The sequence below is a fragment of the Rhinopithecus bieti genome, unplaced genomic scaffold, assembly GCF_001698545.2.
Source record: "Rhinopithecus bieti isolate Rb0 unplaced genomic scaffold, ASM169854v2 scaffold_59, whole genome shotgun sequence".
Taxonomy (NCBI): Eukaryota; Metazoa; Chordata; class Mammalia; order Primates; family Cercopithecidae; genus Rhinopithecus; species Rhinopithecus bieti.
In genome coordinates, this window is record NW_016803115.1 from 1,052,823 (window position 1) to 1,078,847 (window position 26,025).

A 26,025-nucleotide genomic window follows, 5' to 3' on the forward strand; every position below is an offset into this window, starting at 1 on the left:
AACAAGACAGTTCCCAGGAAAATGGACCCTAGAAAATAATGAAGTGGTAAATCATTTCAAGGCTTGTTGCTCTGAGGTAATTTGTATCGTTTTTTCTTCATCCCAAGATCAATGTCGGCTGCTCGACTGATAGCTCATCCGCAGATCCAGTGAGACTGGAATTTTCAAGGGACTTCGGGGCGACCTGGCACCTGCTGCTGCCCCTCTGCTACCACAGCAGCAGCCACGTCAGCTCCTTATGCTCCACGGAGCACCACCCCAGCAGCACCTACTATGCGGGAACCATGCAGGGCTGGAGGAGGGAGGTCGTGCACTTTGGGAAGCTGCACCTTTGTGGGTAAGGACCTGCTGCTTGCCACCACATTTGTTCCTCCTTTGACAGTTTATTCCTGAAGTCGTCATTCACTTGCCACTTTATCACGGGGAAATTTCTACCTGACATTTCTTCCTCAGTTCTCCAGGAAGCAGATCAGTGGCTATTTAAAATGTAGGACACTGAGCTGACATAACTACTAATTTCTAGTTTGAAGGTAGATTTTAACAGCACACCGTGGGCTGCACCCTGTAGTGGGGTTCATATCTTTGTGAATGTCTCTTAGATCAGTTAGAACGCAACAAAAATAGGGTTTTCCCCTAATACTATGACGTTCCTCTGCCTACTCCCACCTCACAATATAAATGCAGCTAGAATATTACGACTTCCAAACATCTGCCTATGTGTCTCATGCAGGGAGAGTGTACGTAGGGAGCACAGAAGCCAACAGAATATTCCTGGTGTCTCATTAAAAAAAAAAGAAAAGAAAAGAAAAGAAAAAAAGTTAGCACATTGCCCCCAGGCATCTCTACTTTTCCAACCTCTCTGAGCATTCTTGTTACATATATTTGACTCTTCTGCTGAAAAGCGACTTAGAGATAAAGGACTTCACCCCCAATAGAAATGAAATGAAAAGTATGTTTCAAAAAATAAAACTAATAATAAAAGTGAACAAAGAGAGGAAGTCAACAAAGCAGTCTGCCTCCAAATTTCTGTCTTTTCTCTCAGAATAAAGAAAGTTTTCTTTCAGAGTATGTCAAAAAAGAAGAAAGTACTAATATCATACTTTCAAGATGGAAATAGATTTATATTCCTGATGTGAAACTGAGCATAATTAGAAGTCTTGAGTCTTCAAACAAGACTACTAATACCTAGTACTTTTCCAAAAGGGTGAAAGTGAATTTTTTAAAGTCTGCATCTCTTTGAACATAAATCTATCCACTCCTTATTATATCATCAGCATAACTGTTATAAATTGATTGCTAAGGACTTTAATATTTTGGGTTGTTGAATATATCATTTACTAATCCTTGTGATTATGCCGGGATATGATTCTAATAGGAAATCCAACTATCTTTTTAAAAACAAGCATTACTAAGCAAAATGTCTTCAAAGTTCTTTAGAACTGATAGCCAGAGGAGGCAAAGAGTGTCTCTGGAGATTATAGGAATAGATGGAGCTAATGACACAGCCAGCACAACCAGAAAGCTACCATTGGTTGTGGGGAGCTTATCTTTAGAAGAATCTGACAGGGGAAAATAAGCCAGGAAAAAGTTTTTATTCAAAATGGTTGTATTACTTAAGATCGTATGTTGCAAGAAATATAAAGAGGCTTACCAAAAAGGTGAAAGAACTTATTGGAAAGATAGTGGGGAATTTCATGCACTTCGCTCAGAGAGTGTGGGGGACTTAGCAACAGAAGTTTATGATCCTTGTTTTTATGGTGCTCACTTTAACATCACTTGGCAAACCAGAGCTTTCATTGCCTGGAGCTCTTAATTCCAAATTTCCAAATCTGAACCTATCAGCTGTAGCCTGAAAGCCAAGTGTTCCAAGAGAAGCATAGCTGTTGAAAGACCATGCCTATGAGCAGGACAGGCAAGGGAAAGGCCTAGATAGCTTAGGCACTGCTGTGGTCTGAATTTTTGTTGAAATTCACATGTCTCAACTCATTCCCCTGAAGGTAATGGAATAAGGAGATGGGGCATTTTAGGGGGCGATTAGTTCATGAAAGTGGAGCCCTCATGATTGGCATCAGTGCCCTTATAAAAGAGACCCCAGTAGACTGCCTTGCCTCTTCCACCATGTGAGGACCCAGCAGGAAGGCACCATCCATAAACCACAAGTGAGCCCTCAGCAGACACTGATGTGCTGGCTCCTTGATCTTGGACTTCCCAGCCTCCAGAAGTGTGAGAAATAAATTTCTGTTATTTATAAGCCACCCGATTTATGGTATTTTGTTACAGCAGCCTGAATGGAGTAAGACAGGCTTCTAGATACAGAGCAGTCTGCCGAACTCCTCACAGTATTATGGAAAAACACGAGGTTTTCTGTTTAATGGACCTCTAATTTCCTCCAATTATCCAGCTAAGAATTAGATTAAATAGAAAACCACCCTAAAGGTAGATTGTAGGTTATGATTTTAGGTTGTTTTGCCAACTGAGACTTGCTTCAGCAAGTTCCCACGTGGAAAAATCCCATCTAAAGGTGTATGAAATAAGATGGCAAAGATCCGCCAGTCAGAGGCACTGAGTGAAGATGCTCATGCCAGGGGAGTGCTCCAGCATCACAGAGACCACCTCGCTCAGTGCTGGTAATGCCCACTGTGCTGTGCTTCCACGTAAGGCATGACAATATAATTTGGAAATATGAACAAGAGAATTGCAGACATCTATATTTTCACCCACTGGTACAAAGCCACTTAACAAAACACAATACTATAATAGTGTACAGAATCTAGACTGTCACATTATTTGCATTCCATGTCATTTTTATTTCTATGAAAAGAAAGTAAATGTATCAAGGAGGCATGCATGCCTGTTTTCAGAATGGTATAAACCCACCTTTCAAACTGCCTTCAACCATTTCTGTGAGGAGAAAACTTTGCCTTAGGGTGTTGTCTAGTCCTTGTTTCAGGAAAAGAATTAGCAGTCTTCTTAAAACCCATGCAGGCATGAATGGCTGGAAGGCAAAAGTTAAATTTTCTCCAACTCAGTGAACCATCCATTGATTGGTATTCAACATGGTACATAGTAATGGCACAAGTGCTGGATGCTAAAAATAAAAAAAAAATAAAAAAAATAAAAATATATATATATATATACACACACACAAAAATCCATGTTTAAAATTTTTTTCTGTGCATTTGTTGGACACTAGATACACACAAAAAGTGTATTAAATGTTCTCAGGTGCAAAATAGTCAAATTTTGTTACCTCTACATATATAGTCCATTTACATGCAAAGAATAACTATGAGCTTTCATCTAATTTTATTCGTATCACCTTGGTGTCCTTTTAGAGTCCTTTTGTCTTTAAAAGTTCCTAATTGTTTTTGCTTTATGCAGCTTCATAATGAGTCAACCAGAACCCCTATTTAATGAAAGCAATGTTGTGTGCTTGAAATTTTAAGTTTATGTTTAAAAAACAGATCCTTTTGAATACGACTGGCTTAGGAGAACAGATGTTGACATTCACCAAGGAGGGTGGCAGTGAGAAATTTTCAAAATAAGATTTCAGCAGAAGGGAACCACAGTGAAACCAGACCCTTCAGTCCATTTATCATAGTGCTTGCAGTTTCTGTGTCAAGGCAGGTGAACAATAATAAATATCCAACAAGGTGGTTCATTTGTATTCAGAACATTTGAATAAATAAGTTCATAAACATCCTTGTAGGCTTTTGTTCAAAGGAAAACTCCAGCCATTTCCCTCAGCTCAGCAGTCTGAAAGTTCAAAAGGTAAGAAATGCTTCTTGCCAAGATTAAACTCTGACAAGTATTTGAAAATAAAGTTTAGTTATGGACTGGCATTTTGGAGGCAGCTTAATATAGTTGGAGTTTGGGACTGGGTGTGGTGGCTCACACCTGTAATCCCAGGACTTTGAGAGGCCAAGGCGGCCAGATCACTTGAGGTCGGAAGTTTGAGACCAGCCTGGCTAACATGGTGAAACCTCGTTTCTGCTAAAAATACAAAAAGTAGCCAGGCGTGGTGACGGGTGCCTGTAATACCAGCTATTCGGGAGGCTGAGGCAGGAGAATCGCTTGAACCCTGGAGGTGGAGGTTGCAGTGAGCCGAGATCATGCCGCTGCACTCCAGCTTGGGCGACAGAGCAAGATGAAACAATGAAATTAGGGTTAAATGTATGTAGGAACTTTAATCTGTCTGCTTTACTATCCACTAAATTTTAAGAGCCTAACAAACGTATTTTTCCCCCACTACCCATCCTTAACCCTGGTATTTAACTTCTAATTTCTGTTTCTCAAACAGAAAACTATTCAGAATTTAGTTGCTATGATAACTGAAAATTGAGACGATTCACAGGGCACAAAAATAAATGCACATGTCATCTCTGAATCCTGCTACTCTAAAATAAATCTGTCTTCTTTGAACGGAGTTTTATACATGATGAAATACATTAAAATATTTCTGGACAGCTGCCTAAATATGTAGATTATTTCTAAGGAGCTAACTTATCATCAGCAACATGATAGGACAATTCAAAAGGAAAATTATTTTGGACTTAAAAGAAGTTAAGAAATAAAAGAATCTAAAATACATCAGATTTTGCCACTTTTATCTTTAAAACAATATTTTTGGGCTGTTTCTGATCAGATAAAATCCAAAAAAACCTTAGTTTGGCTCATAAGGACTTTCACAACACATGATGTACAACAAAAGGCTTACTGAGCAGGTGCTACGCGTGAACACTATATGGTTGCCTTAAAAAGGTACAAAAAAAGAAAGAGACATGGACATTGGCCTCTACGAGCTCACAGCCAGTAGAGGAAATAGACACACTTTTAAATAACTCCAGCTGTGATAACTATAATAATGGAAATTCCATTAAAAATATGAAGGAGAAAGTAAGATAGAAAAATGTAAAAGATTAGTCATTTACCATGAGGTCCGTCAATTTCACTACCCTTCTACCTAAAAGAATTGAAAACATGTATTTTAGCAATTACCTGTACACAAATATTCATAGCATCACTATTCACAATAGCCAAAAAAATGGAAACAACCAAATGTCCACCAACTAATGAATGGGTAAATAAAGCTAGTATATCCATACAATGGAATATTGTTCAGTAATAAAAGGCATGAAATTCTGATACTTGCTACACCATGAATGAACTTGAAAACATTACGCTAAGTGAATGAAGCCAGACACAAAAGGTCATATATTCTATCTTTCCATTTATATGAAATATCCAGAATAGGTAAATCCATAGAGACAGAAATGATTGGTGGTTGTCAGTTGTCAGGGAGGGAGAGATGGGAAAAACTGTTTAACAGGTATGGGGTTTCCTTTTGGGGTGATAAAAATGTCTTGAAGCTACAAAGAGGTGATGGTTGGACAACACTATCAATGTGCTAAATGCCACTGATGTGTACACTTTAAATGGTTAATGGTTAATTTTATGTTGTGTGAATTTTACCTGTTTTTTTTTTTTTTTAAAGATTAGTTATACAGAGTATATTAAACAGACAGTAGGGGCCGGGTGTGATGGCTTACACTTGTAATCCCAGCACTTTGGGAGGTTGAAGTAGGTGGATCGCCTGAGGTCAGGAGTTGGAGAACAGCCTGGCCAACATGGTGAAACCCCATCTATACTAAAAATACAAAAATTAGCCAGGTGTAGTGGCGGGCACCTGTAATCCCAGCCACTCAGGAGGCTGAAGCAGGAGAATCGCTTGAACCCAGGAGATGGAGGTTGCAGTGAGCCAAGATCGCACCACTGCACTCCAGCCTGGGTGACAGAGTGAGACTCTGTCTCAAAAAAAAAAAAAAAAAAAAAAAGAAGATAGTAGGGATGGAGAAATCTTCACCAAGGAGGTCAATATTGAAAAAGATGGGAAGATTAAGTGAAATGTTGACATTCTGATAGGACTGGGAAAAGCTTACAAGAAACAAGAACTTTACTGGAAAAATCCTGGAGATTGAGGAATGGAGTTTTGTTCCTGAAACGGCAAATGTTTTCTATTTCTTGGGTGTTGAGCATAGGTAGAAGCTTCCCATTGTCCATTGATCAGATGTGCTTACTTTGAAGGTATATTGTTCTGTCGATTAGCTTTTGAAAGACTTGTACCTCTTTTCCAGATCTGTCCGTTTCAGATGGTACCAGGGATTTTACCCTGCTGGCTCTCAGCCAGTGACATGGGCCATTGATAATGTCTACATCGGTCCCCAATGTGAGGAGATGTGTAATGGACAGGGGAGCTGTATCAATGGAACCAAATGTATATGTGACCCTGGCTACTCAGGTCCAACCTGTAAAATAAGCACCAAAAATCCTGATTTTCTCAAAGATGATTTCGAAGGTAGTCTTTTCTTACAAATTCTATGTAGTCTTGTGAAAGAACTTATACGTTAAACATAATTTTTGGTAGATAACTAATACTGCATTAAGTTTAATTCTAATATCTCATTATTATTTCAATTGTGAACATCCAAGAATTCATTTAGTTCTGAATTTATAGGGTTCCATTTTGAAAGCAATGGTCAGTGAGTGAAATACTGATACATGCTACAAGATCTTTATTGAGAAAAACTAAGGCTGTGTTCACCATTTTTTCTACCACATGTCATTTCTGACTAGTGACAATTTTAGAAAATGTCTATAGAGAGTTAATCTTGGATGAAAGTGTTTCCAGAAATATAAGTTCCTGTTATTGCTTTACCACAAACTGCTTAAATAGCCTCTCATCACTTTCCGTAGTTTAGTTTTACAGCTAGAATTCAGTATCATTATGTATGAAGACAGTGTTACAACATAGTAAAATGCATGTAATGTAATGATTAGAAAAAAGCATTTAAATTATATATGCACTTTTATCAAACTGTGGAAAAAAATCTCCATAAAAGAAAGTCTTAAATATAACAGCTATCTATATTAGGGTAATGGGATTAAAAGATTTTCTTTTGGCCTGGTGCAGTGGCTCACGCCTGTAATCCCAGCACTTTGGGAGGCTGAGATGGGTGGATCACGAGGTCAGGAATTCAAGACCAGCCTGGACAACATGGTGAAACCCCATCTCTACTAAAAATACAAAAAAGCCGGGTGGGCTGGTGGGCACTTGTAATCCCAGCTACTTGGGAGGTGATTCGCTTGAACCTGAGAGGCAGAGTGCAGTGAGCCAAGATCGCACCACTGCACTCTAGCCTGGGCGACAGAGCGAGACTCCATCTCAAAAAACAAACAAAAAAAAAAGATTTTCTTTCTTTTTGCTGAGTTTTTGTAAAATTGTTATATTTATGGTTTTACAATACATTTTAAAACTAGATCTAAGTATACCCATACAGTGGAACATCACTCAGCCATAAAAACAAATGAAACACCGATACATGCCACAACATAGATGAAACTCAAAAACGTGTTAAATGAAAGAAGCCAGACACAAAAGGCCACATATTATATCAATCTGTCTTTATGAAATATTCAGAATAAGTTAATTCATAAAGACAGAAAGCAGATTAGCATTTGCCAGGGCTGGAGGAGGGGGAAATGAGGGGACAGAGACAGTTTAATGGGCACAGGGTTTCCTTTCAGTCTCATGAAAAAGTTCCGGAACTAGGTAGTAGTGATGACTGCACAACAGAGTGTATCAACTAAATGCCACTGAACTGTTTACTTTGAAATGGTTAAATTGGTAAATCTTATGTGATGTGTATTTTACCACAATGAAAAAATAAACTAAATTGGAGTATCTGAACAGATTTAAGAGCTGGTTTTTAAAGATGTTATTTTATATTTTATATTATTTTAATTTATTAATTAATTTATTTATTTATTGAGATGGAGTTTTGATCTGTCACCCAGACTGGAGTGAAGTGGCTCAATCTCAGCTCACTGCAACCTCCACCTCCCGGGTTCAAGCGATTCTCCTGCCTCAGCTTCCTGAGTAGCTGAGATTACAGGCGCCCACCACCACACCTAGCTAATTTTTGTAGTTTTAGTAGAGACAGGGTTTTGCCATGTTGGCCGGACTGGTCTCGAACCCCTGACCTCAGGTGATCCACCCACCTCAGCCTCCCAAAGTGCTGTGATTACAGGTGTGAGCCACTGCGCCCAGCTATAAAGACGTTATTTAATAGGCAATAATAAATGGCATTGAAATCTCTCCCATTAAAGCTGTTTTTTAAAATATTTTATTGTCCCTGCCTGATACTATCTTTACATTAGAAAGGACACAGTAGAGAGGCTGGTGGAAAGGCCACACAAGTCCCCAATTTCCTTATGGCCTGAACCACTCTCTGACTAACCAGTGTCCTTTTCTTCAGTGTGAATAAGCAGAAAGGAGGGATCCATCTAGCTGGACCATAGATACGCAAGAAAATACCCCCTCGTCCTATCACAAGTATCGTTAAAGTATACCAGCCAAGGCTAAACAATTCAAGCTAAAATGTTGAAAAGGCCTCTTATCCCAAAACATGACTTTAATATTTATGACTTCGTATTTTGAAACCACATAATGCGTTTACCATACTCCTTTTAAAAATACAATACAACTCACTATAGTTGGGGTCATAGGTAAACCATATTTTCCAATTTTTTCAGGTCAGCTAGAATCTGATAGATTCTTATTAATGAGTGGTGGGAAACCATCTCGAAAGTGTGGAATCCTTTCTAGTGGAAACAACCTCTTTTTCAATGAAGATGGCTTGCGCATGTTGATGACACGAGACCTGGATTTATCACATGCAAGGTAATCATTTTTAGATGCTGTTGAAAAAAACCACATCGTAATGTATAATAGCAGAACACAATCAAATCAGAAAGAAGCAGAGAGATTTCAAGGACAAGGCCTTCCATTAGAAATACTGAACTTCTCTCTTTATCAAAGCTTTCAGGAAGACACAATTTATATAATTTCTATTCTAAATTTGAGAGAGATTATTCAAAACTTAATCAGAAAGGAAACATACCTAAACAGGCAAAAGTTAACATCTGGTATTTTATAAGATTGAAATTAGGAAGTAACAATGTTTAATTTACTTTAACTTCAACGAAATATTGTGAGTTTATCTTTCTATATAACATACTTTTCATTAGCACTTGCACTATGTAGAAATTATTTACACTTATACCATGCTTAGTAGAAAGGTTAGTTGAAATGCAATATATCTTCAAATTATTCACGATTAATTTTATCTCCACTAGCAATTTAAGTTAAAAACATTTGAAGGGACAGCCTTATTCTTTATAAGCATCTTTCCAATGATTCACTCACACATTCTAAGCAGTCATTTTCTAAATTGAACACAGTCACTCAGAAACAAACATTTTAAACTGGCTCAGAGGATTATGTCCTGTCAAGATGTGTATCCCTTGATCATTTGATGAGCCAAAAACTTAACAAGGAAGATAAGAAAGATGGTTTAACATGTGTAAAATGGAACCCTGACCTGATTTTGCAAGTGAACAAAGAAACTATGTTTTTGTCTTTTGAAATATTTCAGAGTATCTTACAATACATCTTAACATTTTTACGCCTTCTCTTTCCTAAATGTTTCATTTATTGATTATAAATTTGACCACACTTCATAGAAAATACAGTTCTGCGAGATAATTATACAGTTACAAAAACAATATTTTATCATTATCCCACTTCAGTGCATATAGTTTAATTTGATGTTCCTTATTTCAGATTTTTATTAGCAGCTGACTTCTCTAATTTAGAAATTATTAGGTGTTCCCAAATAAGTAAGTCTCTCATGGTTTATCTATTACTAAGTTAATATAAGGGTTTTCTCAATACAAGTAGACAATATACTAAAAGTATTTCTCTGTAAATGATTATTGTTTTTACAAATGTAAACGTCACTAGACACTAACCATGTATGTTTTCATTAATCCAATGTTAAAAGCTCCATTATTTAGCTCATCTCAGTAGCATGCTGTGTAGGATTTGCATATATTGAACTGAATATGCTCCACGTAAAATCCCAATTTTTTCAGGGTCAAAAGATAAATGAATGGGATGGGGAAGGGAACTCATGAGGAATGAATGTACCATTTTATATATGGTACTGATAATATTTTTATTATACATCTTAATATATTTGCTATGTCCAGCATGCATACATTAGTGGGTATGTGTGTTGGGTTACACATGAAATTTATTCTGCATTACCAGCTAGCATCATGGCCAGACCAGAAAGCAGCAGCTTGCCTGCCAAAGATAACATGTGAGCTAGTTTTCATTGGCACCCCAGCTGGTTGCTGCCACTCTGTCCACCTCCCTGCCAGCTGGGAACGCTGCCACTGGCCGGCTGCCACCATTCTCAGTGGCCAGTATCATCCATCCCCAGACCCAGCAACAGTCAGAGCCTGGCACAGCCACCACCACCACCACCCCACACTCATGCTCCTTGCCCCAGCACAAAAGAGAGAAAAGAGGCCCAGGCTTGACGTACCTCGTCCAAAAGATGCCTGGCCTTTCACAAAGAGGTGCTACAACCGGTGAATTTAAATGTGCCTCCCAAAGCCAGTAACATGAGATCTGAAAAACAACTGGTGAAATCTTAGGAGAGATAATCTGCCAGTTATGTGGCATAAACTACATTAATTACATTCTTCCAGTTCCAACGTTTAAGGAGTAAAACTTACCTTAAGTAGATGACAACACACACTCCCACACTCAAACTGCCTTTACACCCCTCCCATCTTTCTATAGAAGAGCCTAAGGGTGCGGGGAGTGCTCAGGTCCCTCAGGCTCCTCTCTGAGGAGAGTCGCTAGACAAATACGGGTGCAGAATTGCCTTTTTTCAGACTTCACATTTAATTAACTCCCTTTCCAATTAAAAAGGGAAATCAGACTTTGAAGTGATTGCTTTGGACACTCATTAAATCGCCATATTTATCGAGGCCATTTGTTCCCCTGCATTACCCCATGTGCTTGTCTGTTGTTAAGCATGTAGATTTCTTGTGGAAGTGAAAGTCTTCAGTAACGTTTACAAATGTCAGATTTGTGCAGTTCTTCATGAGACTGGGATGTGGTAAAGGCGTTCCTGACCCCAGGAGCCAACCCGTGCTCCTACAGTATTCTCTCAACGGTGGCCTCTCGTGGAGTCTTCTTCAGGAGTTCCTTTTCAGCAATTCCAGCAATGTGGGCAGGTACATTGCCCTGGAGATACCTTTGAAAGCCCGTTCTGGTTCTACTCGCCTTCGCTGGTGGCAACCGTCTGAGAATGGGCACTTCTACAGCCCCTGGGTTATCGATCAGGTCAGTCCCTTCAGGAGTAACTATTTTAATTGTTGTCACTTGAGCTGAATGTCGCCTTAGAAGGCATTTAGTTCAACCTGCTTGCTCAGTAGATGAAACCCAGAACTGACAGTTGAGTGACTTGCCCAAGGGCACACAGCTAGATTAGATATGGCATTTAGCTTCCTTTCATTCTCTATTCCTTCAGTTGCCTAAGCTTATAAAAATAAACGACACAACAGAAGGACTAGGTCCTGCTCATAGAGGATTCTGCCATATGGATAGAGGGACTTTATCAAGTGTGATACAAGGTTATAATTCTCTGAAAAGGAAAATGTGCAAATTAGCATTGGTGCCACATGCAGTAGTTCCCAAATCCTCTTTCCTAGCCTTTGAGGAAAAAAAATGAACCAATCTCCCCCACATCCTTATAGACTGCTCCAAAGGATCTTTATACATAATAAAATGTGTATCAAATAGAACTCAAAGAACCTGTTAACAAACCGTAGTGTTCATGCAAAGAATTGGAACTGAAATGCCTTAGGGTACAATTGTCCTTAAATAGAAATTTTACATGGAAAATAATCACACATAAGCCAAATTTTGCTTCCCAGCTTGGATGCATGTCGTTTCCAAAGGCACAGTTTAGCCAACGTAGGCTGTGAATGGTTTTGTCGATCCTCTGATTTGTTTTCTGTAGCTTCTTGCCAGATGGGCAAGCAGACATAAACAAGAGCATTCTGAAAGGCCCTCACATTCTGCTGGCCGTCCAGTGCCAGTTCTGAGCAGGCTGACAGATCAAAACAAACAAACGAACGAAAAAGACAGAACTTTCCATTTCTTAAAACTAAATGGAAAATGTGTGGTTTTTTAAAAATACATTTCAGATTCTTATTGGAGGGAATATTTCTGGTAATACAGTCTTGGAAGATGATTTCACAACCCTTGATAGTAGGAAATGGCTGCTTCACCCAGGAGGCACCAAGATGCCTGTGTGTGGCTCTACTGGTGATGCCCTGGTCTTCATTGAAAAGGCCAGCACCCGTTACGTGGTCAGCACAGACATTGCCGTGAATGAGGATTCCTTCCTACAGATAGACTTCGCTGCCTCCTGCTCAGTCACAGACTCTTGTTATGGTGAGTATGCCGTCTCCAGATAGAGGGACAGGCATGTGTGCATGAGCTTCTGTGGCTGCCTCTGTCATAGGACTACTCTGCCTCTCTGAGTTCTGTAAGTAAAACACAAGTGCACTTTGAGTCAAACCACACTGTATTCTTGAATATACTGCATGTATTAATAAATTGAGTTTTAAAAGTTAATTTTTGAAAGCAACAGAATGTGAGCTTATTTTTTAAGCATACATATGTGAAGACTTCTTTTATAAAGTAAATAACCTAAATAATAATAATTTGTAAATCTGTAAGTTTTTTAGTATCAGACTTGCAGAATAAAGGATACACTTGCAGTATTTTTCCAATAAGGGCTCTCATCAATCACATAGAGAATTCCAGGAATCAGAAATATGATTTATTTATATATATATGACTTATTAATATATATATTCACAGATTTAAATTCTTGGGGCATTAGATTAAACCAGTTATTGTCTCCTCTCCATATCCCCCCAAATGATGACATTTTGTTGTTCCCATTTTGCCTATATTTTTTGCCATCGTGGATCACAGCACATTCCAGGCCACCCTCACTGTGACTAATTTGCACCCCCTAGAATGAGTATGTGCATGTGTACACTCACACATACCATGCATTCACACTCACAGACCCATCTTAGGAGAGAAAAGCTGGCATCATTGTACACTTGAACTCTTTATCTGAACTTACAGACCTGTCAGGATTCTGGGTCTCCTGGTCTTTCACATCCCCATATAACTCTTCTTCCAGCAGACACAAACTAGAATGTTCACAAGGGCCTCGTTCAGTTTTAGATTCTGGGTAGCAGGGAGGCAGAAATTTGAGGAATTTGGTTATTTTCAAGGTCCTGCAGAATTCACAATTTTTAATATTCTCATTAGTCTGAATGTAATAGACATACTTTAGGAGGAATGCCAGAGATACTCTTCCTGCCTCAGACACAGTCAGTCAAGATTAGATTAGTCAGTGGGGATGGAACTTGGAAAAGAGAAGACAGAAAAGTAGAAGGTGCACACCTTGTCTTCAGTAGGTACAGAGAGCCCAGTAAATCAAGTGTTCCATGGAATAGTGCTGATACAAAATGTAATGAGAACTCAAAGGAGCAAGAGATGACCAATGGTTGGCCAGTCTAAGAAGTTAGGGAACATTTCACGAAGGAGCTAAGTATTAAGTGGACCTTGATGGTTGAAGTAGATTTTAAAGGTAGACGGAGAAGAAAGGACCCCCAAACTAGGCTGGAAGCAGAAGCAAAGAAGCAGATGTGGGGTTCTTCTAAAACTGACAGCAGACCAGCCTCAACAGGTCTGGTCTGCATCTAGTGGAGAAGAGCACAGTGTGGTGATTTTGAAAACAGTCTAGACTCTTACTCCCTTCTTCACATAGAAAGTAGAGGAGAGCCCAAATAAGTAAGTTATCACATGGTCAATCTGCAGCAGCATCAACCAGGACCAAAATTTTGCCCTCGTAAGCCCAGTCACACGTACTTTCTATACAAGCTGGTGCAACCTCCTGAGAGAGGAAATGAATGATATTATGAAAGAGTAAAGTGGCTGAGTGGAGTTGGAAACAAATTAAGAAGAGCCTTAAAAGGCAGACATGGGGATTTGTGCTTGGTAAGGTCAAGAACAGGAGAGCACAAGTGCAGAGGGGTGACATGATGTGTTTGACGAAGATTAGCTCCAGAGCCAATGAAGGTGGGTAGAGAAGAATTCCAGTAAAGAAACCACAGTGGTCATCTCTGTAGGAAGCAATGTGGACTTGCACTATGTGGCATGAAGAGACATGGAATGGATAAAGTTGATAAGAGATAATGCAAAAAAAAAAAAGCAGCAGATACCAGGACTGAGTTGAACATAGAGGGTAAAGGGTAAAGGAGACAGAAGAGTAAAATTTCTAAAATAACTTCTAAATTGTGTTTTTTCTTAACAACCTCTGATACCAATGGCTAAAATCACTTCTAAATTTTGGACCCAGAAAACCAGTGTAAAAGTATTGCCAGTGATAAAATGTGGTAGTTAAGAGGAGATGTTTGTTAATGAGGGAAAATGGTGAGTTTTTCTTAATTCAAGTGAAAGGACTTCTAAGTGAAGATATCCTTTAGTGAAGATGACACACAGTATAGAAAGCTGGAACTGTGTCTATACTGCTCATCACAGCACACCCAGCATCCAGCACAGTGCCAGGCTCAGTAGACACAAACTCTATTTCGAGATGTAAAACCAGGAAATTTTGGGCACAGAGGTGATCACTGAATCAAGAGTGTACTTGTAGAATAGATGGCCAGAAACAGGGTCTAGAAGAATGCCCATAGCTGGGCAACTTAGCAAAGGAGTCAGAATAAAAGACAGGAGACTCAGAATAATGTCCCTCAAAAGAAAAGAACATTTCAAGAATCAGGGAGTAATCAATAATGTCCAATGCTATTAGGAGGCAAGCACCATGAAGACTGAGACCAGGCCATTGTATTTACCTGGAAACCTCAGGGCGGTGTGTGGTCTCACACTGGCTGCATGGGAGAATCACCTGGGAAGCTTTAAAGCTCCTGACGCCTTGGCCATGCCCCAAAAGACTTCAATCAGAATCTCTGGTAGGGAGACTCAGGAATCAGTCGTTTCTAAAGGTATCCAGGTGATTTCAGTGTGTAGCCAAGACTGAGAACCACAGCCTTCAGAAGGGAGGTGGGGACTGAGGCAGCTCATAAAGTGAATAGGGAGAGAGAAATATAAGACGGAGGTATGGGCTGAATGTTCCAGAAGAAAAAGAAATAAATATCTTTCCTTAGCCCCACAACCTGATGGCATGCATTGGCACATATTCCATGGCCTTCAACTTGCTCCTTAAACCCCTCAGATTTCCATATTTTATTTATATTCTATAACACAGCAGAACAAGATATATAAGCAAAAGTTTATAATTTCTAAGAAGTTTCACCCATACCAGGGGCAAAATTGACATTAGTTGTTCAGGATTCCTATAAAATGGTCAAAATTTGAGAAGTCTGCTCAATGTATTAACTGTTTGAACACTAATTATTAAAATATATAATATGTTCCTTATTTGTATGCTAACCATTAAATAAACTATATTAATTTATAAGTATTATACTATATTAAGTTATATACCATTTAAATGATGTTTGTGATGTATATTCTATCACTATAATATTACAAATATATCATAGCAATTATATGCAGCTACTCAAATACTATAACTGTATATGAAGCAATACTTTTGTCACGATGATTGTTCCAAAAGCTTCTCATTCTAAGATGTGATTCAGGAAAATTTATGTTTCATTTGATCATATACCCTTAAAAGTTATTTCAACATGGAAATTTAAAAATAATAACTAGTAATATACAGAGAGAAAAACTAGGAAGCATTTCAAAGTAGGAAATATAAATATAGGGAAAAAATCAAACTGACATTTGAATGAAAGTAAAACATACAGAAATATGATAAGCAAGTATGGTTCCTGGTTCTGCAGATATATGTTTGTATCCAAAATAATGTTTCCTGTTTCAGCGATTGAATTGGAATACTCAGTGGATCTTGGATTGTCATGGCACCCATTGGTAAGGGACTGTCTGCCTACCAATGTGGAATGCAGTCGCTATCATCTGCAGCGGATCCTGGTGTCAGACACTTTCAACAAGTGGACCAGAATTACTCTGCCTCTCCCTCCTTATACCAGGTATGGATGCTTCTACATGTTCGCCACATGCTTCTACGTATAGTGAGCCCAAATGTGATAAAATTTGGCATGTCAAGTTTAATGAGATATGTGAGGGTTTTGTTACTTGCTAAGGGTATTGCCATGTATGAATTATTAAGGCCGTCTTAATGAGTAAAACAGAAACCAGTTTTTATCATGACATTATTCCATGTTTTCCCAAAAGCCAGGCCTTAACTGACTTTTAACTCTAATATTTTTAAAGAATGAACTACAAAAGAAAACAGTGGCTGCATCACTTCGCTTCTCCAACTTAATTCAGAGATGCCCAGACAAGTCATTTAAAATAGGCCCACTGGATCCAGAATAGACTTAAACGGGGTCTGTTTTCTGCTAGTGAGGCTGCTGTAAATACAGGAGTGAGTGATGTCATATAAATGAAGGTAGCAAATAAATGTACATTAAAATTATGTCTGCTTTTAAAATTTTATTTTGGACATTATCTTAAGAATTATCTGAAGTATTCTTTTATGTGAAAAATATAAAAGAAGTGTTTCATTCCTGTCTCTATGGAAAGGGATCAGGGCTTAACAAAATTGCCTGGTACGGAAGGATCACTTGAGACCAGGAGTTCAAGGCCAGCCAGGGAAACACAGCAAGACTCCATTTCTACAAAAAATTTAAAAAATTAGCCAGGCATGGTGGTGTATACCTGTAGTCCCAGCCACTCAGGAGGCTGAGGCAGAAGGATAACTAAAGCCCAGGAGTTTGACAGTGCAGTAAGCTATGATCATGCCACTGCACTCCAGCTTGGGTGACAGAGCCAGACCCTGTCTCAAAAAAAAAAAAATTAAAATTAAATAAAAATAAAATTGCCTAGTAAATTCTGATAAAGAAGTTAAATCTAAATTATCTGTGCATTTCCACTCCTGTTTGAGTAAAGCAGAGAATTAACTTTGCCTAGTGGAATAGTGTTACATGACACTCTCTTTCACCATCTAAACTAGGTGCTAATTATAGGAAAGCTTTAACATCTTGATAGAAAATTGTATTTCCTCCAAGACAATGGTTTTCAGTTGCTGCATTAAGAAAGAAGCAAAGCGGCCGGGCGCGGTGGCTCAAGCCTGTAATCCCAGCACTTTGGGAGGCCGAGACGGGCGAATCACGAGGTCAGGAGATCGACACCATCCTGGCTAACACGGTGAAACCCCGTCTCTACTAAAAAAATACAAAAAACTAGCCGGACGAGGTGGCGGGCGCCTGTAGTCCCAGCTACTGGGGAGGCTGAGGCAGGAGAATGGCGTAAACCCGGGAGGCGGAGCTTGCAGTGAGCTGAGATCCGGCCCCTGCACTCCAGTCCCGGCGACAGAGTGAGACTCCGTCTCAAAAAAAAAAAAAAAAAAGAAAGAAGCAAAGCAACCAATCCAGTGTGGGGAACAGGAGTTATAGTTTGGGCTCACTATTGTTTTGTCATCCCACAAATGAAGAATGAATAAATTTTCCTAGCAAATGACCATAAAATTCAACCATTCATCTAGGGCATAACTTTTCTTAGAATTATCATAAATGTGATGGTTTCAGTTACTAACAGCCTAGGGCTGCTTTACAATTGCTGGCTCAGAGGTACGAGACTATATTAACTGTCAGCAGAGTTGCCAAGTTTAAATGAGATACGTGAGATTTTGTTGCTCATTAAAGGTGTTGCCATGCATGAATTATTAAAGTGATCTTAATAAGTAAAATAGAAAAAAACTCCATTAAGGCAACAGTCTTTTAAGTCTTTATGAATTCTGTGAATTATTACACAGCTACTCAGTCACATTTTGCAAATAAGCGACATTCTAAGATTTACTCCAGCTAGTCATTATGCCCTTGAGTCTTTTACTCAAGAAAAGTAATTATTTCTCATCTTTTAATCTATCTTTTAATTGTCTTTTGTACATACTCACAAGAATTTTGACCCTTTCAAATGTTATTTGAAAATTCTGATGAGCATCCATTTCCCCCTGTTCTGTACTGAAAATAAGCAGTTTGTTTATTATATTACCCTCAAGGCTCATGTACACTTGTCTTAAAGGTGACACTGCCTTGTAACAAGGCCCTTTGGGTAATTCAAAAAGAAATGTGCATGGAGGGAGCCCAGGCCAGACTCACTTCTCTGCCATATGCCAAAGATCATTAGAACAATATGCCAGTCTCAGAGTTACTTGTTTCAAACATGAGTAAACATATCTATACTACATCTACTTTTACATCCAGTTATTTGGTAAATATGGTGTTTCCTTGTTTTAAGTTAAAGTTACTGTCTCTGTTACTTGGAAATGTGTTGAACTGTCAATGTTTATGTGGTCCAGCAGGCCAGAATTGAGTATTTCAGTTTGTAGCTCTTCGCTGTAAAAAAACATGATGCTGGCAACTTAAAGGCATGTGCTCAGTAAGGGTTAGGAATGACTGTGACCATGTCACAACTGCAACCTTGTCTACTCAACACATGACCATAAGGCTAGGATCCCAGTATTGCTGGCACAGTAGTAATGAGTGCCAGCTGAGGTTGGCTGGTCACAAATTGACGTCAAACCATTCACCAAACTAAAATGGTCACTAGTCATCAGTAGCAATTATTCAGTCACTCTTTAAACAAATATTTTTTAACTGTTTAATTATGTGCTAGGCCTATGAGGGAGCTGAACTGATCCCTGACTTAAGGAGCTTTTAATTTGGTAGGAGAGGAGTATTGGCCATAAATCACCAATAATCACAGGAGTAAATATAAATTCAACTGTGATAAGTGATGGAAAACAGGTACATGATGCCTAAGTTTCTATACTGGAGGGTGATGTGACCTGTCAAGAAAGCCAAGGAATGCTTTCTTGAGAAAAGGATACTTGAGGTAAGATATGAAGGATGAATGTAAGTTAACTAGGTAAAGTGTAAGGGTAGGAGTGTTCCAAACAAGGACAGTAGCCAATTGTAGGAGGGGGCAGATGTATTTGAGATGTTGAATATATGGATCAGATAAAGAGAGGAGCAAGGTGAGATATGAGATGGTGTCAGACCATGAAGACCATTGTAGGTTGTATTAAAGATTTGGAGGTTCATTACAGGAACACTTAAACGCCTGTTTAAGTGTTTGGCAATAGGGGAGACAGGAACAGATTTGCATTCAGAAAAGCTTATTCTTTTTATTTCCAGCTTTTAAGTTCAAGGGTACATGTGCAGTGTGTGCAGATTTGTTACATAGGTAAACATGTGCCATGGTGGTTTGCTGCACAGGTCATCCACTCACTTAGGTACTAAGCCCACCATCCGTTAGCTATTCTTCCTGATGTTTTCCCTCCTCCCACCCCCGACTTTCCAACAAGTCCCAGTGTGTGTTGTCCCCCGCTCATGTGTCCATGTGTTCTCATTGTTCAGCTCCCACTTGTGGAAGTTAGAACATGTGGTATTTGGTTTTCTGTTCCTGCATTAGTTTGCTGAGGATAATGGCTTCCAGCTCCACTCACATCCCTGCAAAGGACATGATCTCATTCCTTTTTATGGCTGCATAGTATTCCATGGTGTATATGTACCACATTTTCTTTATCCAGTCTATCATTGATGGGCTATTAGGTTGATTCCATGTCTTTGTTGTTGTGAATACTGCTGCAATGAACATATGTGTGTGTCCATAATAGAATGATTTATGTTCCTTTGGGTATATATCCAGTAATGGGATTGCTAGGTCGAATGCTATTTCTGCCTCTAGGTCTTTGAGGAATCGCCACACTGTCTTCCACGTGATTGAACTAATTTACACTCCCATCAACAGGGTAAAAGCATTCCTTTTCCTCCACAACTTCGCCAGCATCTGTTGGGTTTTTTTTTTTAAACTCTCATAGTAGCCACAGAAAAGCCCATTCTAAACAGAAAACAAATAGGAGAGGATAAGAGTAGATGTAAAGAGGCTCTTGCAGAAATAAGAAATGCCGATGGTACAGGCAGTAGACATGAAGAGAAGTGGAGAAAGTCAAGAGACATGGGAGGCAATGAAACTGACCAAGCTGGGTCGTGAAACTGACGTGGGAGCTTGAGGGAAAGGGCAGTGCTGAAGATGACTCCCTGGTCTCTGAGTTGCAAAACTGAAGGGATGCTGCTGCTCCTCACTAGGAAGGGAACAGTGAAACTAAACACAAGATACTTCACACACTGCTCCAGACATTGCTATGTTAAAACCTAAATAATTGAAGTAGATGGATTCATAGTTTCTATTCCTTGCCATACACATTAGTTAAGTTAGATCTTCGTGAAAGAAGAAGATTTATAAATAAATGAACAAAAAGCATTGTAGTATAGTGGGGGGGGGGGGAGATCTGCCTTTTCACCCCTATGAGCTTTTAAGCAAGTTACTTTGTGTTCTAAACTTCAGTTTTTTCATCTGAAAATGGAGATCCTTTTACCATACGAAAATCTCATAAATGTGCATGGAAGTGTTGAGAACATTGTCGAGATTTATTAAAAATGAAAATTATTTCACTTTTATGAGTTAACCACATAATCACACCTGTTAACCATAACACAGGTTTATTATCAGACTTCAACCTCAGACTAAGAAGTTTTCCTAAGTCACAGCTGACTCTTGAATGAGAGTGAGCCCATGATAATGGATAGGGCACCATCTTAAATTCTTGCGCTGGAGGAAGTTACAACCTATTTAAGGAAAATTAGACATATACTCGAGAAACAACTGAAAAATAATACCTGCTGTATATAATTTAATGCTTCACTGAGGAATGGGCTAGAAATGCTGCAGGTATCAAGAAATGGGAGATGATATTGAATGCCAGAATTCGAGTGTTTCATGGAAGAGATGGGGCCTGGCCTTGAAGGATGGCTAGGAATTAGGTGGGTAAATGAAAAGACCACTCTAAATCAGGGGAACAATGTGGACAGTGCAAGGACACATAGGTATGGGCCTGGGGGAAGCACATGAGTTGCCGATTCAAGCAGAGGGCTCATATCTGGAAGCTATGACAAGATGCTGGTTCGTAGAGTTGGGTTAACTTACAGCAATCATTGGAGCAAGGCAAAGTTAAGATTTGTAGGCAAAATGAACTGTTGTGGGTTTGAGCTGAAAATATTCTTCCAAGAAAAAAACTGGGACAACAGACAGATTCACATAAGAGGAGGTGGCAACGGTGTTGTGACAATAACTTCTAAGTGAGGTAACAAGTCTGGGCTACAGCTGAAGGAATGAGGCAGATATGACAGAACATTTCAAAGAAAGAATTGATTAAAACCCAGCCACTAATTTCTCCTTCTCCATTACACACATCAAGAGATGACTCTAGAGTTTGAAGCCTAGTAAAATAGTGAGAAGATGTGGGGAGCAAGCTAAAGTTGATTCCACGAGGGACAGTATGGCAAATTTAGTCAAATGATGCTGGATTACATGTGATGGCTGGAGGTACAAATGAAAATGTCCATTTGACAGAGACATGAAGATCTGAGCCCAAGAGAAGATAATGAACTTCGGAGGCATAAACATAGAGTGACAGGCAATGCTGTAAAACTGCACCTGCCTCCATAAGAGAGTGTTTAAAAAGAGCGGGGGGGCGGGGGGCTCGTAAATTTGATAGCAGAAGGAGCAGAAATGGCCAGCAAGGGGGCTAAGAGGATTCAGGCAGAGAGAAGATTCAGAATAACATGGTATCCAGAAGCCAGGTGAGAGGAGATTAACAAGCAGGAAAATATGGCCTTCAATGACATAAACTGTAGAGAGTAGTGAATTAAAAAGTTTCACAAAAGCTTTACTGGATTTTTCAATTTGTGAGAATGAGTGACCTTCGAAAGAACAGTTTCAGTAAGATACTGGAAATAAATACAGCTTGTCTGGTGCCAGAGCCCATGGGCTTAACCACTATATTAGTACTATCTCTTCATTGCTTGCCTAAGAGAGATGGTCCGAGGAGAAACAGGAAGGCAGGAATGCCAGGAGTTCTTGAGAGAGACTGAAAAGGAAGAGAGGAAGATGCCAACATCAGTTTCATAGCCCCTAATCTGAATCTGCCTCCTCCTCCTTACTAACCCCAGACCTAAAAATAACAGGTGGCTCAAATAGCATGGGTTCTTGAATATCACCTTAGACCCAGGGTGAGTCAGTGGAAGGGCAGGTAACCCAAATCCACCAAGAAAGGGAGGGGAGTGGCCACTGAAAGGCTCAGGTGTGACTTGGCTATTTTAAGTCACAGTTTGAAGATGTTCTATTCCCTTCTACTAGCCCTAATGACCTAGCTGATAGCACCTTCTTTAAAGATTAACTACACTTTGGAAGTCCAGGTGGTTTTAGCCACAGCATGGAAGCTGCAGGAAGTTCTAAGGAAAGGTGCTGTGCACAAAAAAGGGCAACATTGTGAAAGGATTGGGGGAAAGAGATGGGGAGGGGAGGCTATAACACTTTCAGGTAAACAAATTTAGAGAGGTTTTTTTGGGTTTTTTTTGTTTTGTTTTGTTTTGTTTTTTGTTTTAAATGGAGTCTTGCTCTGTCACCAGGCTGGAGTGCAATGGCACGATCTCAGCTCACTGCAAGCTCCACCTCCCAGGTTCAAGTGATTCTCCTGCCTCAGCCTCCCGAGTAGCTGGGACTACAGGCACATGCTACGACGCCCAGCTAATTTTCATATTTTTAGTAGAGACAGGGTTTCACCATGTTGGCCAGGATGGTCTCGATCTCTTGACCTTGTGATCCACCCACCTTGGCGTTCCAAAGTGCTGGGATTACAGGCATGAGCCACTGCGCCAGGCCATATTCTTTACTTTAACAAAGCGTATTGGCTGGGTGCAGTGGCTCACGCCTATAATCCCAACACTTTGGGAGGTTGAGGCAGGTGGATCACCTGAGGTCATGAATTCGAGACCAGCCTGGCCAACATGGTGAAACCCCATCTCTACTAAAAATACAAAAATTAGCTGGGCGCGGTGGTGCATGCCTGCAGTCCCAGCTACTTGGGAGGCTGAGGCACAAGAATCGCTTGAACCTGGGAGGCAGAGATTGCAGTGAGCTGAGATCGTGCCATTGTACTCCAGCCTGCATGACAGAGCAAGATGAGACCCTGTCTCAAAAAAAAAAATAAAAAATAAAGTGTACAATTCAATGTTTTTTAGTCATTACTAAATAAAAAAAATAAAATAAAAAAACCACAGGGTTGTTGAAACCATCACCATAGTATAATTTTAGAATATTTTGTCCCTGCTAAAAGAAATCCTATACTTAATAGCAGTCACTCCCCATCCCTCACCCAGCCCTAGGCAACCACTAAGCTATGTTCTTATTTGCCTGTTCTGGACAGTTCATAGAAATGGAATTATACAATATGTGTTTGTTTTACAATTGGCTTCCTTCGCTTAGCATCAAAGTGTAGTGTGATATATTGTGGAATGTACCAGCTCCTCATTCCTCCTTACAGCCGATTAACATTCCATTTTATGAATATGCCACATTTTATCTATCTGTTCATCACTTGATAGGCTCTTTGGTTTCTTCCACCTTTTATGCTGCTGTGAACCTTTCTGTGCAAATTTTATGTGGATGTAAATGATACCTAGAGGTGGAATTGCTGGTAATTATGTTCAACATTTTGAGAAACTGACAACCTTTTATCCACAGCAGCTGTACTCTTTTACCTTCCCACCAGCAATGCAGAGGATTCTAATTTCCCATATCCTTACCAGCACTTGTTATTGTCTTTTTGACTGTTGCCATCTTCATGGGTGTGAGGTTGTATCTCATTGTGGTTCTCATTGACATTTCCCTAAAGGCTAATGATGGTGGGCTTCTTATCCTGTGCTTATTGGCCATTTATATATCTTCTTTGGAATATTCTTCAACTTTGTCAAAGAAGATAGGCTAATACAAAGAAATAGGCTAGTGGAGGAAATTTTATGCAAAACATAAAGGAAGGGTCTTGGCTTGCAAGGCAAATAGACACACATTTTGAAATGGGCTGACATCACAGAGTCAGTTGCTCAAACACACAGGGCCAGGGGCTTCAGCTCCGAAGCTGACACAGAAGTCAAAACACATATAGCTGCAACACATACAGCCTCCCATAGCTTAACAACTGTTGATATTTATGGGTAATGATAAGGGTAGGATGATTTTGTGGAGGTTGCAGTGGAGTTTTGAAAGATTTACTTAATGAGAATACAAAGTAATCATGAACCAAGAGATCCTGCCTTGTTTCAGTTTTGTTAGTGAATCAGTGTGAGACTTAGGTCACTGGGCGTCATCATTGTCTTTGGTAGAATGGCATTGTTAGGCTAGATTTTCTAGGCTTAAATATTTTATGTATCTCTTTCGAAGTAAAAGGTATTTCAGGGAAGGAAGAAGAGGTTTAAAACATTGTGTTCCTTTCAAAGGGCTTTTTCTCATGATGATGATGACAGTGAGGACTTCATAGAGTCATGCTGAAGAAAAGAGCAAACATGAAGACTCTGTAATGTGTAGTGAAATCTGTTAAAAGTTGCAGAGGTAGTGTAGAGAGAGATACCTGGGACACCAGTGAGAGGAACTATACTATTAACACTAATATTTTAACTACTTAGCAATGGATATCTATTAAACAAAACTGATGTAACACTTACTACATACTGTAGATGGGGAAGAAATGGTGTAACTCCACAAAAGAAGCAAGAGGAGAGAGTTCAAGGATATGGAAAAATGAAAGATCTTCTCTGGGGCCATTTTTCCCCCAACTCCAAGAAGTAGCAGCTGATGGTGGCCATCATTCTAAAGATAAATGATAACACCTGCCAAGGAACTCCACCAAGACACTCGTAGGTCTTGGTAAACAAGAACTAATTAATTTTCACAATACCCTTGTGAGGCAGAAGGTAGCATCTTCCCAGTTTTACTGACAGGGAAGCATCAGCACATAAACATAAGTGATGTGGCCCATTCACACAGTGGAGCTGTGACAGGGCTGGGAATAAGAAGTCCTGGCAATTCAACTTCCAAACTCTCATTTTTAACTTATATTCCAGTTCTTAGTGAAAATGTTTCCTCTTCTTACAAATTAATATCGGATAGTATGTGTATCCTTGTTTGATGGGTACATAATTACTAGGTGTAGTTATTCCTAAGAATATGAAATCATCACATCTGAGAAGGAGCCTTAAAAATCATCTCATTTAACTCCCTTATTATACATGTTTAGTTACTCACCGTGGACATAGAACCTACTAGTGCCAGAGTACAAATGAAAGCCCTCACTTATCTTTACTCCTAAGGGGCCAGCTCCCATGTTAGTACATTTCTTATGTAGTTTCTTACTGTTTCCTTTTCTTTGAAATGCCAGAGAGTTGCACAAATTGAAAATGTCAGCGTTGGAAGTCCCCATAAATGCTGTCAACTCCAACGTATCTGGCTCTTAAATCTTCCGTACAGTTTCTCTAAGTGGTTGCCCACATTGTGATTAAACACAGCCAACGCTCAGAAAGCAACCACCTGCTAGGAAACCCATGCCACCTCTCAGCTGTGGGAAAGCTGTCTGCCCCCTTTAACAGCCATCAAATCACCACCCCTCCCCAGCTGACACCAGGCCCTGCCCATCTACCCTACAGGGTATCTTTTGTAGGGTGTTTTGATCTTCCTGGGCATCTTTATTACTATGAACTGAATAGTCTTTCAGCAAATGTTTATGAAGCTCCATCTGTAGGTGCCACCAATAATAAAATGATAAATAAGGAAAACAATCTAACAGGAAATTACATATGAATAGGCACTTTTAAGACAAGGTGACGAGGGCTTTGGTGAAGTATGTGTAAGATATTAGAGGAACAAAGAAAGTTTATTACTTACCTACTATCTATAAGCACTGAGGATACAAAACAGTATTCCCCTAAGGGATACAGAGATATTCTCTGCCCTTCAGAAGCTTATAGTCTAAAATAAAAAAAAAATAAAAAAAAAATAAAAAATATATA

General features: G+C 39.4%; 1 protein-coding gene across 1 annotated transcript in view; it reads left to right on the forward strand.

Annotated features, from left to right (window-relative positions):
- Positions 1–26,025, forward strand: part of RELN (reelin) — a 529,597-nt gene that overhangs the window by 448,119 nt on the left and 55,453 nt on the right. The window contains exons 41-46 of the mRNA XM_017851861.1: positions 108–337; positions 6,135–6,355; positions 8,593–8,740; positions 11,002–11,260; positions 12,127–12,376; positions 15,918–16,086. Of these exons, the coding sequence (XP_017707350.1) occupies positions 108–337; positions 6,135–6,355; positions 8,593–8,740; positions 11,002–11,260; positions 12,127–12,376; positions 15,918–16,086 (1,277 nt within the window). The remainder of the gene's footprint in view (positions 1–107; positions 338–6,134; positions 6,356–8,592; positions 8,741–11,001; positions 11,261–12,126; positions 12,377–15,917; positions 16,087–26,025) is intronic.